Below are 20,086 nucleotides of genomic sequence, written 5' to 3'. Positions count from 1 at the left end.
AGCTGTGAATTCAGACTCTAAGGCTTAGAAATTAAATTCACACTTTTCGTGGCCTGGACAAATTCTTTAACCAGATGAAAGCTCTTCTCCCTGCCTTTTCCATGCAGGAAAATATTCATCAAAGTGAAAAATCATACTACAGAGACTGTGCATTTCCCTAAACTGAGTTAAACCTTGAAACGTTCAGCCAGAAAAATCTTCATTGAGCATGTGGATGGAGACAAAAGGACCCCTAATATGCTAAATCCATACCCCACTGAAGCTTGTCAATAAATTGAAGTCAAGGAAGTGATTATGGCAGGATGTAATATGTGTTTTCAGGCTCTTTCACAGCTTTTTGTGTAATGCCTCAGTGCATAATGTTACTGCTGCTGCACTGCAATTAACATCAGTAGATGGTTTTACTCCAGACCACAGATGAAATCTTAGTGAGGCAGCAATCACTCAGGCAGATGGACAAAGTATTTCCACTTTCCCATAAGGAGCAGAACTTTAGTGATTCATTCTGCCAAAATCTCAGAACAAAATGCATACTCTGTGTTTGCCTTTGCTGTTGTATTTGGATCTGTCTCAATTGCAGCATAAATCTGGTTTTCTTTTTCTCTAGTCCAATGCTGTCTCCAGTTCATAGAGGTTTTAAATAGTTCTTATTATATTGAAAGGACATCAGTATTTAGAGAAACACTCCCCTACCCTTTTCTATCTTTGAGGGCTGTTTGAAGCAACCACACCTTCATCTAGAGCACTGAAAACGGAGTACAGAACAGTTTACCGTGTGTAGTGCTTTCAGCCAGATCGATGAACTGTTGTCCTTCCCCTCTGGTAGACAGCGGAAGGTTGATTTTGATGGCAAGGTGGTTTGCATCTCTCGTGAAACCTCCTGTGCCAGTGCAAGATCGCCCTCTCGTGTCTGAAGGTTTTCATGTGCTCAGGCTCTTGCGTGCCTCTCAGCTAATGCTATATAATCATTTGCTCCACTGAGCCTGAAGAAGGCAGTAAATAAAAATATTTAATGATCAGAAGGGTTCCTCCTCGTTTGTGTGCAGAATGTGTTTTGCTGATTCACACAATAGCTTCTTTCTATACGTTATGTAGAATCAAAGAATCATTGAGTGGTTTGGGCTTGAGGGAAGCTTAAAGATCATCTAGTTCCAGCTCCTCTGCCACAGGCAGGCACACCTGACACTAGACCAGGTTACCTAAGGCCCCATCTGATTTTGCTTTGAACATTTCCAAGCTTGGAGCCTCCACAGCTTCTCTGGGCAACTTGTTACAGTGCCTCGCCATTTTCATGGGGAAGAACTTCTCCTTATTGTCTCATCTAAATCTATCTGCTTCCATGCCTTTTGGTAATGGCTTTGAAGCCATTACCATTTGTTATGTCACTACATACCTTTGCTGTCAGAAGATGTAGATGTCCTTCAATTATTGGAAGGCTGCTATTAGGTCTCCTCAGAGCTTTCTCTTCTCCAAGCTGAATGGTTTGGACTTGAAGGAGCCTTAAAGATCATTTAGTTCCAACTCCTCTGCCACAGGCAGGGCCACCTAACACTTAAGGCCTCATCCAGTTGTGCTTTGACCATTTCCAAGCTTGGAGCCTTCACGACTTCTCTGGGCAACTTGTTACAGTGTCTCACCATTTTTATGGGGAAGAACTTCTCCTTAATGTCACATCTAAATCAAGCTGCTTCCAGTTTGAAGCCATTGCCGTTTGTTATGTCACTACATGCCTTTACAAAAAGTCCCTCTCCAGCTGTCCTGTAGGCTCCTTTCAATTATTGGAAGGCTGCTATCAGGTCTCCTTGGAGCATTCTCTTCACCGCAGTGAACAACCCCAACTCTCTCAACTTCTCTTCATAGGAGAGGTGTTTCAGGCCTTGTTTATTAAGTGTGAGATTTGGGTAAATTCTATCAAAAATGTTAAGTGTGAACCCTGTTAATTGATTTTTACTTTCTCTCTCCCCTAGCTATGACTGTCCGGAACGGAGGAAATGTGTTGGTTCCCTGTTACCCTTCTGGAGTGATATATGATCTGCTGGAGTGCCTCTATCAGTATATCGACTCTGCTGGCCTCTCCAATGTCCCTTTTTATTTCATCTCACCTGTTGCAAACAGCTCCCTTGAGTTCTCCCAGATATTTGCTGAATGGTAGGTGTTAAAAGGCTGCTTCATCAACCTCAGCTGTGGTAAATAGGTATATGCAGGTTATCTCTACTTGACATATTCTAGTGTATACTTGAATTGTGAACACTTTTCTTCAGTCACAAGAGGGGGTATGCATGTATAAGTAGATGTTCTGCAATTAGACAAGCATAATTTCCTGTAGAACATGGGAAATCAGGTAATCTGTATCTCTCTGCTCAGCATTGATGAGGCTGCACCTTCAATACTCAGTATTGGGGCTTTCTCTAGAAGAAGGACTTTAAGGAACTGGAGCATATACAAAGAAAGACAACAAAGCTGGTGAAGGGTTTGGAGCACAAGTCTTGTGAGGAGCAACTGAGGCAACTGGGATTCTTTAGTTTGGAGAAAAGGAGGCTGATGGGAGACCTTCTCACTCTCGGAAAAAAGGTTGTAGCTAGGTTAGGGTCAGTGTGTTCTCCCAAGTAGCAAGCGATAGGGCAAGAGGAAATAGCCTCAAGTCGTGCCAGGGGAGATACAGGGTTGGACATGAGGAAAAACATTTTCTCCAAAAGGCTTATAAATCCCTGGAAGAGGCTGCCTAGGGAAGAGGTGGAGTCACCATCACTGTAGGTCTTAAAAGACTAAATACGGTGCTGAGACACATGGCTTAGTGGAGACCTGGCAGTGCTGGATTAGCAGTTGAACTTGATCTTAAAAGGTCTCCTCCAACCAAAACAATTGGTTGCTCCTTTTTGATACTTGCCCTGATGATTGATGTACCTGACTTGAGTGCTTCTTATCTATGCCTGTTTGCACATCTTATCCAGTGCCTCCCCAAACTATATCATAGTCTCCTTGTATAAGCAAAATAGATTATTTAGGATTAATTTTGCTGAGCCAGCCACATGTTTTCATGGCAGGAGAAGGCTAACAGTGTCCTAAGCTGCATTAGGCAGAGCACTGCCAGCAGGTCAGGGAAGGTGATTCTTCCCTGCTCAGTACTGGTGTGACTATGTGGAGAGTGCTGTATCTCATCCTGAGCTCTTCAGTGCAAGGATATAGGCTTACTGAAGTGAGACCAGCACAGGGCTACAAGAACCTGAGAAACCTGAAACTTTTAGCCTGGAAAGCAGAAGACATGGAAGAAATGAGAATGAGTGAGAGACTTTTTTCAGCAGTGTCCACTGACAGCAAGAGGCACAAATTGAACTGCATGAAATGCCATCTGAACAAAAGAAACACACCTTCACTGTGAGGATGGTCAAACACTGAATCAAATTATGTAGAGAAGATGTGGAGATATCAAAAGCCAATTGGGACCAGTACTGGATGACCTGCTCTAGCTGATAATGCTTGAACTAGATGATCTCAAGAGGTCCCTTTCAGCCTCAACTGCCCTGTAATTCTTAGCCATGGAAAGGAGAACTCCACCAGTTGTAACTGTTTCTGAATTCTTGCATATGTGAGACATGTTCTAGATTATTAAATAGAGCAAGTTAGCTTTTTCTGCCTTTCTTCCTCTCAGGTTTTTCTAAGTCTGGAATTCAGGGAACAAAAAAAGAGGTCCTGGAAATCTTATGTGACTTGATCCCTTGGGAGGATTGTAAAGAGGATTGAAATTTGGTGACTTTTAACCATGTTACTTTCAGCAAAAGTAGGAAAACCAGTCCTTGATGTCCTGGCCAGACTTCTGTGTACTCACCAGGGTGTGTTGGCTCATACAGTTTACAGTTAAATGATTATTTGGTTTGTATTTACATGGCAATTTCATTTCAGTAGCAGACAAAGTGGTGGCTGCATAGTTCTTTTTACAGCAGTACTGTATCAAAGGAGCAGAAATGTTACCTGTGCCAGTTGGGTAATTTTATGTGCTGTGTCTAGCTGGCACAATTCAGACACCCAAATGTTCAGACACCTTTTGTTTAATTCTGTGTTGCTCTAGTGGCTTATATTGAAAAGTCAAAACCAGCATTAGCTGATCTCCAAACGTGTTTTAGTGTTTTACTTATGTGGAAATGGAGGAAGAGGTTAAACAACTGTGCAATACAAGTTTGGGGGCAGAATTTGGACTGAACTTCCAGGATTTCAGCCTTCCAGTTTACTATTTAGTCAGGTAAATCACAGAGTCAGTGTCACAGAATAGGGGAGGTTGGAAGGGATCTCTGGAGATCACCTGGTCCGGCTTCCTGTTAAAGCAGGGTCACCAACAGCAGGTTACCCAGGATCCAGGTGGGTTTGGAATCTCTCCAGAGAAGGAGACTCCACAACCTCTCTGTGCAGCCTGTTCTAGTGCTCTGGCACCTTCAGAAGACAGAATTTTTTCCTCCTGTTCAGATAGAGGCTCCTGTGTTCCAATTCATGCCTACTGCCTGTTGTCCTGTCACTGGGTACCACAGAAGTGTCTAGCCCCATCTTCTTATCACCTGATTGACAATCATTGATACGATGCCCTTTCAAGTCTTCTCCAGGCTAAACAGCCCCACACCTCTCAGTCTTTCTTTGAGCCAGTCAAAGAGATGATGCAATCCCCTCAACACCTTCATAGCTCCTGCAGGACTCTCCAGTAGTCAGTTCCCTATCTCTCTTGAACTGGGGAACCCAGAACTGGACACAATACTCCAGATGTGACTTGTCTACAGCAGAGTAAAAAGGGGAGGAAAACCTCCTTTGACCCAAGTGGCTACACTCTTCTCAATACACCCCAGGAGTTTTTCTAACTTCTGTGATGAAATGAATCAGGAGACCACCTAGAGCTCACCAACAGCTCCCACTGTTTGTGTTTTAAAACCAAAACAGTTAATGTAAAATAAAGGTAACAGTGAGCACTATGTCATGGTGAGATGCAGCTTACCAACATTGTAGCTGCAATAATAAAACGCACAAGGGAATTAGACTGTAACAAATAAAAGGACCAAGCCATTGCTGAGAGATGAGGCAATTAGAATCTTTTTGTTGGCAAGTGATCTGGCTTTGCAAAAACTGCTGCAGTCTGGGCTGTGAAAGGTCTGGACAATGAAATGCTGTGGATGTTGAGTTAGAAATGTCTCCAGCAGCAAAGGAGTTCTGTTACATAGTGTGTACAAAATCACTTCCAGATCTCTTGTGCCTTCTGTGAGTGGTCTCACAGTGACTTGAGTTGGGTGTTCTGCAGGTGGTGGTCCCCTAAACAGAGAAACTGGGAAGTAAAACAAATGGATTGGAGCACCTGATGCCACAGCTGTGAAATTGCTTTCTTCAGAGAAAGTTTAACAGTAGATGGCAGCAGATAACTGCAAGATGTTCGCCACCTCTCTAACCTAGCTTATTTTCCTTTTTTTTCAAAGGTTGTGTCATAACAAGCAAACAAAGGTTTATCTTCCAGAACCTCCTTTTCCTCATGCTGAAGTAAGTAAATCATAGTCTTGCTGTTTGCTAAGATCACAGAGTAAGTAGGTTTTTAGATCACAGTCCTGTGTGGCTGTTTGTTTGGGTTTTTTTTCTGGTAAACTGCTCTACACCTAATTAATAGTTCTGTGTCATTATTCACACAAGTGGGATTCTTTTCCTTTGCTTTCTGTGATTTGTTTGGGGTTGTGGAGGAGGAATGACTCCAGATCGCTGTTTACTTCAACATATAGCTTACATATGCTTGCCTGTTCAACTTCTTCCCCTCACAGAAGGCTATCTGGCATACACATGGTTGAATGTGTGCTCTTATCAGGTTGCAACCACAAATATTCCTTTTGTCCAAGCAGTTTATTTGAAAGCCTATAAAACTAAGAGTTTATCAGAGACAGCTTAGTCATCCCAACTGCTGCCTCCCTAGATGAAACGGGCACCATCTTATCTACTGCAAAAGAAGTGGTTCCTTGAAAGTGAGATTTGATGTGTGAAAGTTAAAGCTTGCAGCACTGTATGTTGTCATTGGCAATTTTAAAAGAAATTACTTGAGGTAGCATCTTAGTGGAACAAAGAGGAATAAGGTGCCTGTCTTTGGGAGGGGGTTATTCCTGCAGCATATGTTGAGGGGATCTTTCCTGTGACAAAATAGTAATTTGAAGGGAAGTTTCAGCCAGCCAGACATTAAGTTAACTCATTTCTTCAGAGCTACTTACAGAGTTAGTCAAGAAAGTCTCTGGAGCCCCCAAAACAAGAAGGACATGGACCTGTTAGAGCAAGTCCAGAGCAGGGCTGTGAAGGTGCCCTGGGGCTGGGGCGCCTGTCCTGTGAAAACAGACTGTGAGAGTTTGAATCGTTCAGCCCAGAGAAGAGAAGGCTCCAGAGAGACCTTCCAGAGCAGCCTTCCAGTATTTAAAGGGAGCCTACAGGGTAGCTGGAGCAAGACTTTTTGCAAAGGTATGTGATTATAGGACAAGGAGTAATGGCTGCAAACTGGAAGAGGCGAAATTTGTGTTAGACATTAGGAAGGCACTGGAACAATGACCCAGAGAAGTGGAGGCTCCAAGCCTGGAAGTGTTCAAAGCCCAGTTAGGTGAGGCCTTGAACAACCTGTTCTGGTAGGAGGTGTTCCTGCCTGTGGTAGGGGGACTGGAGCAAGGTGATCTTTAAGTCCCTTCCAACTCAAGTTATTCTATGAAGAAAGGAAATCTCTTCCCTTATCCACTGCAAACAGGTAACTTTCCCACTGAAGTGAATGAGAGGCAGACTGGAAAAGGAAGAAATGGGACTGAAAACCACTTTTGGCTAAGTACTTCTCCCATGAGATGGTGAACCAGACAGTCTCAGAAAACTGGCTTTTTTTGGTTCTTGTGGCAAGAACTGCTTGGTGACATGTGTAGAGTGGCCATTGCAGGTTTAAGAGTCCAGAGAGTAAATGCTTTTTTGAATACTGAGGTTTGTTTTTCCTCTGAGATATCTCATTCAGAGACTTGTTCTGGAATTTGTCATTGCCCATGTGTAGGTACTTCAAAGGCATTGCTGGAAGAAGTATCTGACCAGAAACCCTCACTGTTTCCAGATGCTCAAATGCATTTCAAGCAAGACATGCAGTGAATTATGCATAATCTGTTACCAAGAACAGTATAGGCTGCAGGGCAAGACACTTATTCACCATATTTTTTGTAACCAAAAAATTCCCTCACACTGATAATTCAGTCCCAGTGTGTGATCTCTGAGTACAAGACCCTGTAGCCATACAACTGATTTCCCCTGCATCCCTTATTTCTGCAGTGTCCTTGCTGATCCACAGTGTCATTGGTTTTACTGACAGCCTATATTCTACCAAAGACATTTGCTTTGAAGTTTTAGTTCACAACTGCACCAGAGCTCGCACTTTTAAGTGAAAGCCCTTCTAAAATTGAGAAGCCAAATATGCAGCTGTCAAAGACTGGATTAATTAACCCATCTTATATGATGGATCTTTTTGTTAGTAGAGTAATAACTGTGTCCTCTTAATTTTTAGGACATGTTATATTCCCCAGAGGCTTCTTGATAATGAGATTTTGCCAAACTGTTGTTTAACTGTTGAGACATTCTTCTGTGCTTTGTAGATCAAGGAAGCTATCTAGCAAAAGACTCATAGAAGTGGAGAACAGGTCAGATGCCTTACAACAAAACACACAGAGGGTGTAGCACAGGTACAGGCTTTGGTTGAGAAGGCCAAGTCATACAGGTTATGACACATAAATCTGGGGACATTTTATGAAGAGATGGACCAGCAGCTTTATCTGGACCCAAGGATCTAATTTCTAGGAAGTTATTTTTAGGCTTGTTAAATTTTACTTAAGGATTGCCTTAAGTGTGCTAAATGACACAATGTGCTGTGTGTGCACATCCCAGTGACTCCCAGACTATGAAATGGCTGTGACCTTTGGGCATTTGAGCACTGAGCTGCCATCTGAAGTACTGCACATTTCACAGCAAGTTGTGTGGGTGCTCACTTAGAGCTGCTGTGTAAACACAAGGAAGCAGAGTAACCTGCTCTACCTTCACCCCAGGATGGACTGAATAACTCTCTTCATTGCTAGTTCCTGATGCCCTAGGCATATAGTAACACTCTTTCAAAAGCCTGGCTTGATAGCAAAACCAAAACAAAGTAATACCCAGGCAAAGAAAGGCTGAGGCTGCTATTTGCTTTAGTGCTTTTGCTGAGATCATAAATCACTGAAGTTTAGACAGACTTGAGAAAGCAAGATCGAGTTGCTCCTTGTTCTAAAAGATGCTGGCTTGGTTCAGTTTGATTTTAAACAATCAGAACATGTTGAGATTGATGCAGATGACTGACATGTAAGACACTCATGCTCACCAACACAGTGCTGAGATGCCCATGTCAGGTACCGAGTGCTCAGCACATGCTTTCATTCTTTATTGCTGTCCTCTGAGGGACTGTCATTTCCAGCTAGTGTGGACTAGATAATCTTAAAGGTCTGTTTCAACCATAAACAATTCTGTTGTTTTATCCTTTTACTCCTGTAGATCTCATCTGCCTTGGGCTGTGTTCCAGCTTCAGTGGTACCTACAGCTGGTTATGGTTTAGTATGATTTCTCAGGCATGGGAGAGGAGCTGGGTTTCTTTTTCCTTTGTGAAATACAGAACTGGGACAAACAGTGTGAACAGAAGAGGGGAAAAATCTTGCGGCTGACACCATATATGTAACTCATGTAATGTGAGCCATCTATATAATCTCTACAGCACAATCTCTAGCAAATGTATTGTTTATTCCCTGGCAAATATTCTGTTATGCCTGCACAAAGAATATTCTGAGTAGGCTTAGATGCTAGGATGTTTTGGTGTAATTCTACCAAGGAAAAAGGTCTTAGCCTGAACAACCTGTCCTTGACCATACCATCAGTCTAAGGGGGAGCAAAGGCTTCTACTCAAGACTTGCAGTTACTAAGTTAGAGCATTTTTGTCTTAGGTAGACACTCTCTTTCTACATCTGTGAGTCCACCGCCTCACAATCAGGAACTCTGCACTTAAGGGCATTTTTGATGAGACACTGAATCGTTATTTCTATTTAATAGGTTGTATGTGGAGAATTGCTTTGCTTTTGTCAAAGTGTGGTAAGTTTGTGCAGTGTAACCTGTACACAGATTGCCCATCATGAAAAGATGAGCTTAGCTGCTCAGTTGGTAGAAGAAAATAAGGAATTACTCAGACATGCCTCTTAGTTCTTAGCAAGCATTAGTAACAAGCCTGACATGGTACATCAGACAGGGACAGGTCAGGAAACAAGCTCCTAATTATCTACAGAACAAGTCTAGCCCAGCATGCCGCCTGGTCCTGAAAGTCAGTGTTCCTCTTAGCTGGAGAAACATCAAGATTAAAATACAAAGGAGGAAAAAAATCCCCCAAGTTGTTGATATTGTCTCTTGTAGCAGTGAGTTCTAGTGATGCCTGATGCATCATATGGAAGAGTGTTTGCTTCCCTTAATCGCATGTGATCCTTTAATCACTTGTGATCTGTCGTTTCTACAGTTATGAATTTTACTCTGTCTTACCTGAAGGGAGGTTGTAGCCAGGTGGGGGTTGGTCTCTTCTCCCAGACAACCAGTAACAGAACAAGGGCACACAGTCTCAAGTTGTGCCAGGGGAGGTCTAGGCTGGATGTTGTTAGGAAGTTGTTGTCAGAGAGAGTGATTGGCATTGGAATGGGCTGCCCAGGGAGGTGGTGGAGTCACCACCAGGAAAGCCTGGATGAGGCACTTAGTGCCATGGTCTAGTTGACTGGATAGGGCTGGGTGCTAGGTTGGAGTGGATGATCTTGGAGGTCTCTTCCAACCTGCTTGATTCTATGATTCACAGAATCACAGAATTATTAGGGTTGGAAGAGACCTCCAAGATCATCCAGTTCCAGCTTCACTGCCATAGGCAGTGACACCTCGCACTAGACCAATTTGACCAGAGCCTCATCCAGCCTGGCCTTAGAAACCTCCAGGGATGGGGCTTCTACCACCTCCCTGGGCAACCCATTCCAGTGTCTCACCACTCTCATGGTGGAGACCTTTTTCCTAATACAAAGAGCTTTTTCCTTCCTTCTATACTAAGTTGTTTGAAGTTTTTTATTCTCTTTGCATGGAAAATTTCCACTTTTATGATTTATGTTACCTGTTTTGAACTCGTGCCTTGTTCTGCTGTGTTGAATAAAACCAGACACACTGTTAAACTCTGCAGAGAACCCAAATATACTCCTTCCTCCTGGCTTCTGCTTTCACATAGTGGTAGGTGTTCAACATATCTCCTCCCACACAATCACTCTGAACAGTCTTTTAGGGTGGCAATTTGTTTCTTAACATCCATTCCCAGTGAAGAAGGAATATACTTTCCCTCTGTTATGAGTAAGAAATGTGGGCTAAAGTGCTTCACGCTTGTAGGGATGGATTAGGACATAAGTTCCAACTAAAGTTAATATGCAGAGTCTTGCACAAGCTTTTGAACTCTTATCTGCAGCCTTTTAGCTGTGCACAAGCTGAAAGAGCTTCTTTTAAAAGGCATTTCTCTGTGATCACTGGGGTAAGAGGTGCTGTGACTCTGCTGGGAGGGAGTTAGGATCAGGAGGTGCACTGCTTTACATACCAGCCAGTGATTTGTTGGGAGGAAAAATGGGGAACTGGAGTGGAGAAGCAATTAGAAAAGGGATTCCCAACACTTCAACAGAAGTGGTGATTCAGTTTTTCAGAAGCACCTACTGTGATGGGAGAGAAAAAGCTGCAAGTGACTAAATGTTAGAAGCTCCTGCAAAGTTAAAAATTGGAGCTCCTAAATGTTTGTGGATACAGTAGGCTGGCTGAGGGATTTGGTGGCTTTCACTTCCAAGGCACTTCATCAGTTGTATTGTAGGATCAGGTGTCTAAATAAGCCTAGGTTGAAGTTCCACAATGCTGCAATGCTTCAGAGCTTCAATCAGTAATTCAATTAGCCATTCTGATATTCCAGAACCAAATTGTATTTCACCAAGTTCCTTGACCATATGGAAATGTCCCTCCTAACAGAGCTACAGCTGAAGAATTAGCCATCTCCCTAACCATTTCAGTAGAGAAACATGGATTCTACACTCTGCATCCTCCCCTTTGTGGAGGTAGAGACTTTATAAATGAACAGTTGAATTGTTACAGCAAGGTAAAATGGGAAGCTTTCACTCCCTTTCCTTTTTGCTTGATCTTCACATAGGCAATTTGAGGCTGTAAGAGAAGTGAGTCCAGACTTCTCTAAATGTCTGCCATGGAAATTTTTCAGAGATAATTTATATTGATCAGTATTTGCTATCAGAGGAAGAATTTAGATTTGCTGTTCTCTTACTGAGGATTCTGTTAGCAGCATCTAAGAGGAATGGCTACCAAAAGCCTCTTTTTCTGACTCAAGAAATAGCCAGGGTGAGAGCAATATTGATTCTGTGGTCTTAAATAGCAACATTTGTCTTCTTCATCTTTGATGCCCTCCTCCATATACTGGTTCCTGTGTAACACATTCAAAGCAATAAATGCCTAGAAGCAGTTGATTCTGTAGCATTGTGTTTTATCTTACAGGATTATATAGAAATAGACTCCTGTTAGTGTTGATCTTATGAAGGGAGTGAGGGAGGTGCAGCAATAAATGCATCACTAATTCACTGATAAGAACCACATCTGTTCAAAATTCTGGATGTGGAACACACACACACAAACACACAGAGTAAATAGAGGTGTATTTTGGCTCACTTCAGTAAAGGGTACACTAAGGCTCTGGAGATTTATCCTGTTTATAGCAGCAGTTGCTGACCCTGTAAATCAAGTCTACTGCTTTAAAGGGAAGCATAACCATTTGGAATTTAAAAACACAGGTCTCCTCTGTCTCAGTTCAGTGCTTTACCACCGTCTATCTCCTAAGCTTTCAGTCAAAAAGATGCTCTGTGTTGCCTCTAGTTTCCAAAAATCAGTCCTGTTTTGGAAATACTGGTTGGCTAAATGCCAGACATTGGTTTTGGAGCAGGCTTGGTGCAGGTTGGAGCTCTGCACATGACACAGAAATGACTGTTGTCTCATCTGTATATCAGACTATGAAACTATCTCATCTGTATATGAGACTTGTACAAATTGTTACAAATTTAGTCCTTTTAAGATTTGTGAGATTTTGTTGGACCTGCTTTACAAGTTCAGCTCCATGTAATTTTGGCTGGATAATTAAAAAAGGCTGCCTCTCAACACTAAAATCTACCAGATTTACCAATCCAGCAGTGAGCAGAATGCTTCTAAACTTCTTCTTGTAGTCTTTCACCCCTGAAAGCTGTTCAGCTGTGAGAATCAGAGACTGTGAGCTAAGGTGTGGAGCTTCGGTAGTCTTACAAGAAAAGATCTTCTGAGATAAAAAGAGAAGAGAGAAAAACCCACCAGACCTGAGGAGGACATGGCACTGAGGATTCAATACATGTCCCTTTTCCCTCTCTTCTTGCAGCAAAAGAGGTTTCAGCTCAACACAAAGAGGAACTTGTTTACTGTAAGGGTCACAGAGCACTGGAACAGGCTCCCCAGAGAGGTTCTGGAGCCTCCTTCCCTGGAGACTTTCAAGGCCTGTCTGGATGTGTTCCTCTGTGATCTGTGCTGGATTGTGTGGTCCTGCTTTGGCAGGGGATTTGGACTCAGTGATCTCCTTGGGTCCCTTCCAACCCCTAATATCCTGTGAGCCTGTGAGCTGGCATCCTAGTTCAAATCAGTGCACCCCAGTATCACACTAGATGTTTTGTTGCTGAAAATAAAGTAAATTAAAAAGAATGACACAGACAAAACTCAAAGTCCTGAAAACTGGATGAGAGATCTCATGTCTCACTGCAAAGTAATAGGAAGGGATTTGAAGCTTCCATAATGCTTTGACAAGAATACAGCTTTTATGTTCATAAACAGTGAACATTTGTATGGGTATAGCAGTGAAAGAGGCTGTTGAAGATGCTTTTGCACAGAGAGTGCTGCTCTCACATCTTAGCAGAGATTTGTAATGCTGTGTAAACATATGTATAATCCTAAAGAACCTGTGAAAGAGCATGCTGGAAGAACAAGAGTGCTACTTAAATGCTGCTTGTAGAGAAGTCTCACTTAACTCTCTTCAGATCTCTGCAAACATAGGGACATGGTTTAGTGGTGACCTGGCAGTGCTAGGTTAATACTCAGACACAATGATAGTGAATGTCTTTTCCAACCTAAATGATTCTATGTTTCTATATCTCATTTAATATTTGAAGCAGAAATTGTCCCCTACTTTCAGTTTACTCCATTGAAACTGTTTTTGCAGCCTCAATTTTGAGGATTTTGGCTTCCCTCAGAAAAAAAACAGAGAACAGTTTCATGGGGCCATTTCCTACCCATTTAAATGCCAGTGTTTTATGGGATCAAATTTGTTTTGCCCATTGTCTGCTAAACTGCAGTTTTTATTACTGAAGCTAAGTTTAGATTCTAAATATTGCACTCCAGATGTGTTAATCAGAAAGCTTTACCAGTCTTAATTGCAGAAATGCTTTCAAGATTCAGTGCATATTAACTGCCAGAGCAGTTACAGGATGTTTTTCCCAAGTTTTCCTCTTGAAGATAAAATGGAAATTTGATACTACTAGTAAGCTGCAGAAAGTGTAGCTCCCTAGCTACTTCCTCTATGATCTAAGGATCCATGTGTAAATAACATACTGTGTCCACTTACAGCATCCCACTTAGGTCGACCTCAGAAGGAATAATCCCAATCCCAGTCCAGTCAACTAGGCTGTGAAGGGACCTTATTGCAGCATTTCACTACTTAAAACAACCTATAAGAAGGATGAGGCAGACTTCATAGCAGGCCCAGTTTGTGACAGGACAAGGGGGGATGCTTTTAAATTAAAAAAGGGAAGATTTAGACTGGATACAAGACAGAAGGATTTTTTCAGTGGAAGTGGTGAAACAGTGTCCTAGGCTGTCCACAAAGCTTTGTAGATGCTCTGTCCAGGTCAGTTTGGATGGGGCTCTGAACAACCTGATCAAGCTGAAGATAAGCCAGCAACGTGCCCAAGTGACCAGGAGAGCCAATGGCATCCTGGCTTGGATCAGAAACAGTGTGGCCAGTAGAACAAAGGAGGTTATTCTTCCCCTGTACTCAGCACTGGTAAGGCCACACCTCGAGTGCTGTGTCCAGTTCTGGGCTCCTCAATTCAAGAGAGATGTTGAGGTGCTGGAAGGTGTCCAGAGAAGGGCAACAAAGCTGATGAGGAGCCTGGAGCACAGCCCTGTGAGGAGAGGCTGAGGGAGCTGGGGGTGTGCAGCCTGCAGAAGAGGAGGCTCAGGGCTGACCTCATTGCTGTCTACAGCTACCTGAAGGGAGGCTGTAGCCAGGTGGGGTTGGGCTCTTCTAGGCAAGCAGCAAAAGAAGAAAGAGACACAGTCTCAAGTTGTGTCAGGGAAGGTCTAGGCTGGATGTTAGGAGGAAGTTGTTGTCAGAGAGAGTGATTGGCATTGGAATGGGCTGCCCAGGGAGGTGGTGGAGTCACCATCCCTGGAGGTGTTGAAGCAAAGCCTGGCTGAGGCACTTAGTGCCATGGTCTGGTTGATTGGACAGGGCTGGATGCTAGGTTGGAGTGGATGATCTTGAAGGTCTCTTCCAACCTGCTTGATTCTATGATTCTATGTCCCTGCTCACTGCAGGCTGAATGGACTAGATGGCTTTTGAAGGTCCCTTCCAACTTAAAGCATTCTATGGTCCCATTACACAGGAGTTATAAACAGTATGTGTGGTAAGCAGCAAATATTTGCTGTTAGGAACTTGAAAGCAACCAGACTGGAGGAAGCAAAAGAAAAAGATATAAATATTGACACTTATGTGCAGCCAACTTTCTCTAACTGAAAGGGTATTGAGGGTAAGTTTGGACATTGTCTATTCTAGCTCCAAAGCCTATCTTTAGTTGCTGACAGCTAGAAGTTGAGTAGGGTTGATACTTTTGTTCAGTGATGCTGAATTCAATTAAGAACCTAATTGTGTAATAACCTTAAATTCTGAAGTGCTTTGTTGTGCATGAGTTGCTAAGAGGCTTAAAGACACATCAGAATCCTCAGCTTTCTGTTCATTTCCTTGTAGGCACATTATCTTGAGTTAGATCTGCCATGGTAAAGAGTTACAAATAAAAGAGAATCTGGAAAGATGAATTACAGCTTGGAGAGACCAGAAGAGTTGTTCTTTGCAGTGTTCTTTCTTTGTTCTTTTGAAAATCAAATGATAATAGATGAAATATGCTACAGTGAAGAAAAGCATCTTGCATGGCAGGGTTTTCTGCCAGAAAAGCATGATGCCACACATCGTAGTGTGACATGTAGTGAAGAGCATGCTCATGCTGTTTGCTAATTAATCATATTGCTTGGGGTTCCACAGCACAACAGTTCCCATGTGAGTCCTGCATTTGGGAATTCTATTTTTTGAGCAAAGATGCAGCGCCTGGCAAGAGACAGTGAAGTAAAGAGAAATCTTCAGTGAACACTCCCAGCCTCTTTTGCAAACTGGCTGCCAAAGGGGATACGGTTCCCCTCTTTCACATTCTTTGTTTCCTTGTGTGTTCTTAGCTGTTCAGTGTGTGATTTCATTGTGTGAAGTTGCTGTATTTACAGTTCTTTTCAGGCTGGGGATGGAAGCATATACCTGCCTGAAAATACTCACTATATATGTTGATAAACATCTGAGGGCTGGTCAGGAGTGACTCAGGGGACAGACTCTGCTCACTGCTCTCTGGGATAAGACAAGGAGCAATGGGTGTAAACTGCAGCTCAGGAGGTTCCAGCTCAACACAAGGGAGAGCTTCTTCACAGAGCACTGGCACAGGCTGCCCAGAGAGGTTGTGGAGTCTCCTTCCCTGGAGACTTTCAAGGCCTGTCTGGATGTGTCCCTCTGTGATCTGTGCTAGATTGTGTGGTCCTGCTTTGGCAGGGGACTCGGACTCAATGGTCTCCTTGGGTCCCTTCCAACCCCTAATACCCTGTGAGCCTGTGCTGTTGCATGGAAGCACTTAGCAGACTAGTCTATGAAATTGCTTTTTAAATTGAATCTTGCTTTGCAGATTAGAAGGCAGTGGCAGGAGAAATAAAGCAAAATTCTTCTTCAAAAAGAGCCTTGATAAATAAACTTCCCCATTTAGTAAGAAAATTTGTTCCACGTGCATAGTTGATGCCATTTTGGTTGCCAGCTAGAGTGGCAAAAAGTTACTGCTCATAGTTCATTGTTATTGCTGGGTTTAGTGACAGTTAGGAAGGAAAAGTCAGGATGCTCTCTCCTGTGTTTTGTTCCAGAAAACTTGACCTTGGGTGAACTCATTATACCAATGAAACTCATAACAACATACTGCTGAAGGCAAAATTGTCTGGTAATGCTGTGTGATGAAAGGAAAGCAGGTTAAACATCAGAGCCCAGAGCTCTTTGTAGACATGGCAAGTAGGAAAAAGTAGCATATTTTTAATTTGACAGCTGAGCACTCTGTTCACTCCAAGAAACTCTTAAGTTGGGAGTGCTTGTAGAGTTTCCACTCAATTACCACACTGCTGGTACCAAAGAAATGAGAGCAAGAACTTGGAGGCACCTGACCCTATACTCTGGCTTCATTTTCACAGCAATTAGGACAGTCATGACTAAATCTGTTGAAAAATGGGGAGATGCAGGAAGGGACTCTGTGATAAAATAGAACTAAGCTGGAGAATATTTATAATCTCATGCAAATAAATACACTGAAGCACAGAGGTATGAAAAGTTTGTAATGTCTGGATTTTTGGTTTTGTGTTTCAGCTCATTCAGACAAACAAATTGAAACATTATCCCAGCATCCATGGAGAATTCAGCAATGACTTCAAGCAGCCGTGTGTTGTGTTCACTGGCCATCCCTCTCTTAGATTTGGAGATGTGGTTCATTTCATGGAATTATGGGGAAAATCTAGCTTGAACACTGTTATCTTCACAGGTAAGAAAAATGCAGATAAAATTATCAAATCAACCATGGATTGTGGCCACGTCCTAAGGGCTTCACTAATTTGTTTCAGGGCAGAAATTTCTGACTTCAGTAGAAGCTCATCTAAATTAAGACCCCAAGACTGACTGGAAGAACCAAAGTAATAATTGTGACATTTCATTCTTTTTTGCCCTGCAGAGTCAACCTTTGTCAATGCAGAGTTCATTCTTGCCATTTCAAAGCAAAATCTTTGTTATGCACATCAATAAAATGCCTACTGGAGATTGTTTTTTGGATTAAAAGCAGCTGGCTGCAAGTTAAACCCAGGCAGGACCTAACTGATAATGGTCAGGAGAAACGCTTCTTCTCTGTGTTCTGTTGGAATCACAAACCTTTACTTGTCCCTTCTCCTGTGCTTTCATCATAACCTCAGGCAACCAGTCTGTTTCTAAGGATGTTGCTGTCATAGGATCAAAAAACCGATTGGCCTTGAAAGGGATCTCTGGAGGTCATCTAGTCCAACCCTTCTGTTAAACCAGAGGTCACCCAGATAAATAAACTTCCATGTTATACTGGATTACATTCAGGTTGGTTTTGAAAAGCTCCAGAGAAGAAGACTCCACTACCTCCCTGTTCCAGTGCTCAAGCACCTCAGAGGAAAGAAGATTTTCCTTATGTTTATGTGACACTTCCTGTGTTCTAGTTTCTGCCCATTACTCCTTGTTCTATCACTGAACACCACTGACAAGAGTCTGTCCCCATCCTCCTAACACCCACCCTTTAGATATTACTGAGTGTTGCTAAGATAGAATAGTCTGGGTTGGAAGGAAAAGCTGTCTCTTTTCTCAATGATTCAGAATAAGAGGGTTACAAAGGGTCTTTTAAATTCCTCCACTTCCATCAGTCTGCTTTTAGTATTGACCCTACTTTTAATGGATTTAAGGAATCAAGTTCTTTCCACCCAAGGATGTGCTGTGTTCTGAAATCCTGCAGCTGCATTTTCTCTCCAGCAGAAAGGTTGTGAAGTCTTCTTCTCCAGAGACTTTCAAAACCTGCCTGGACTTATCCCTGTGCAACCTGCTTTAGATGAACCTACTTTAGCAGAAGGGTTGAACTAGATAATCTCCAGAGGTTCCTTCCCGCACACAACATGCCCTGAGCTTCTGATCTTCACCACAAAGCTTTTGTACAATCTAGTGAAGTGGTTATCTTTCAGAGTGTGATTTGTTAAAAATCTTGGAGGCTTTCCCTACTCTTTATACCTGATGTCTCATCCAACAGAACCCTTCAGTGGGCACTCTTCAGATGTGAGAAGAGAAATCACCCTTTAGGTCTTTTCTACTGGTATTACATAGAATGAGCTCTGCTATGCTTAGGAGTTGTGTTATACAGAACATAAGTCACCAGGAATGACTTCATTTGCTGTCTACAACTACCCGAAGGGAGGCTGTAGCCAGATGGGGGTCGGTCTCTCAGGCAACCAGCAATAGCAGAAGAAGACAGAGCCTCAAGTTGTGCCAGGGGAGGTCTAGGCTGGATGTTAGGAGGAAGTTCTTTGGACAGAGAGAGTGATTGGCATTGGAACAGACTGCCCAGGGAGGTGGTGGAGTCGCTGTCCCTGGAGGTGTTCTAGAAAAGACTGAGTGGGGCACTTAGTGCCATGGTCTAGTTGATTAGATAAGGCTGGGTGCTAGGTTGGAGTGGATGATCTTGGACGTCTCTTCCAACCTGCTTGATTCTATGATTCTAATTAGAAGGAGTGTGATGCAGTCTCGATGTTAAGCTAATTTTCCTCCTTTTTGGTGAATGAGACTGCTTGAAAGCACTCAACCTAAAGAAAGAGGACTAGGAAAGGATTATTTCTATTTGTTTTTTAACTGTGGACTTGATGAGCAAATCCCTTTGACTCTTTCACAATATTAGCACCAAAAAATCATGATACTGGAAGGATTTAAAGAATAGTTTAATTAGCCCTCATGCAAGTGGAGGGAAGATAGACACAAGTGGCTTCCTGTTGAGATAAGAAACTTGAATCTAGGCTGTGCTTATGCTGAGAGGTGATGCATAGTACCACAGCACTAACGTCATAGCTGTTACAGTACCCATCACTCCTGACCTTTGAGGTAGAATTGCAGCCTCAGTAAAATTACATTATAGATATGGATTGTCTTGGAAACAGTGAATTCAGCTCCAGTTGGGACTTCAATTAAAACCGGAGCATGTACATGCTTTGCTGGGTTGTTTATTTCATGGATCCCTAGGAAGTCAGTGGCATTAATCATGTTCTGAACGTGCTACTCACCATCAGCAAGGGGGTCAGAAATTGGCCTTTAGTGGAAAGAACTCTTATTCTGTGTCTTCTTGTAGGGCGAAGTAATTGACCTTTCAGTATTAAAATGGGATCCTTCTGTGAAATGAGAAAATAGAGCAGACTTTTTCTGAGCATAGCCCTGGCAGGTTGTTAAGGCATCTGAATGGCAGTCATTAACAACCTGTGGGTACATTGGGTCATGACCTTTGAAATTCATTCCCAGTTTATTCTTCATATGAAACTCCAGTTGAGGTCTTGGGTTGCGATGATTTTGGAGTGCCCAGAGATTCCAGGTGCTTGTGGTGGTTTGTTTCCTAAATGTGTCTATCCATGGCTTTTGGACTTTGTAGGGTTATCCTCTCAACAGGATGTTCCTACTTGCTTACAAGTGTTTCAGCTGGAACAAAGACATCTTTGTCTACAGAAATTCCCAGCAGATTAAATTACTCAGTTCTTAGTAAATCCAGTGACAATCTGAAGTACTTCCATTGATGTCTGGGATTTTTATTGCATAATTATTTAGCTTCTCTGAGTTTAAGATAAAATCACCTCGAGTTGTGAAATAAATTTGGCCTATTGGATTTGGTCCTGCAGTAGCAGCTGGTGTTGTAGCTTTTCCTGGGAAAGACTCCTAGTTTCTAGTAATGAGGACCTTTAAACTATGCAATATTGTTAATGATGACACTGCTTCTCCAGTCCACAGGAGCTAGGAGGTCTCCACCTTTCCAATCTGTTGTGTAATAAACAAGAGAACATAGACTAGAACAGCAGCAGCAACCAATAGACAGGATACCGT

At 42.6% G+C, this 20,086-nt stretch overlaps 1 protein-coding gene across 1 annotated transcript in view; it reads left to right on the top strand.

Moving 5' to 3' along the window:
• INTS9 (integrator complex subunit 9) overlaps positions 1-20,086 on the top strand; it is an 85,384-nt gene that overhangs the window by 42,724 nt on the left and 22,574 nt on the right. Inside the window, exons 10-12 of the mRNA XM_064146659.1 lie at positions 1,968-2,148; positions 5,448-5,508; positions 16,820-16,991. Coding sequence (XP_064002729.1) covers positions 1,968-2,148; positions 5,448-5,508; positions 16,820-16,991 — 414 coding nt within the window. The remainder of the gene's footprint in view (positions 1-1,967; positions 2,149-5,447; positions 5,509-16,819; positions 16,992-20,086) is intronic.

The sequence above is a fragment of the Pogoniulus pusillus genome, chromosome 7 (assembly GCF_015220805.1).
Source record: "Pogoniulus pusillus isolate bPogPus1 chromosome 7, bPogPus1.pri, whole genome shotgun sequence".
Classification (NCBI taxonomy): domain Eukaryota; kingdom Metazoa; phylum Chordata; class Aves; order Piciformes; family Lybiidae; genus Pogoniulus; species Pogoniulus pusillus.
Note: the sequence above shows the minus strand (reverse complement) of the source record. Positions and strands in the feature narration are given on the sequence as shown.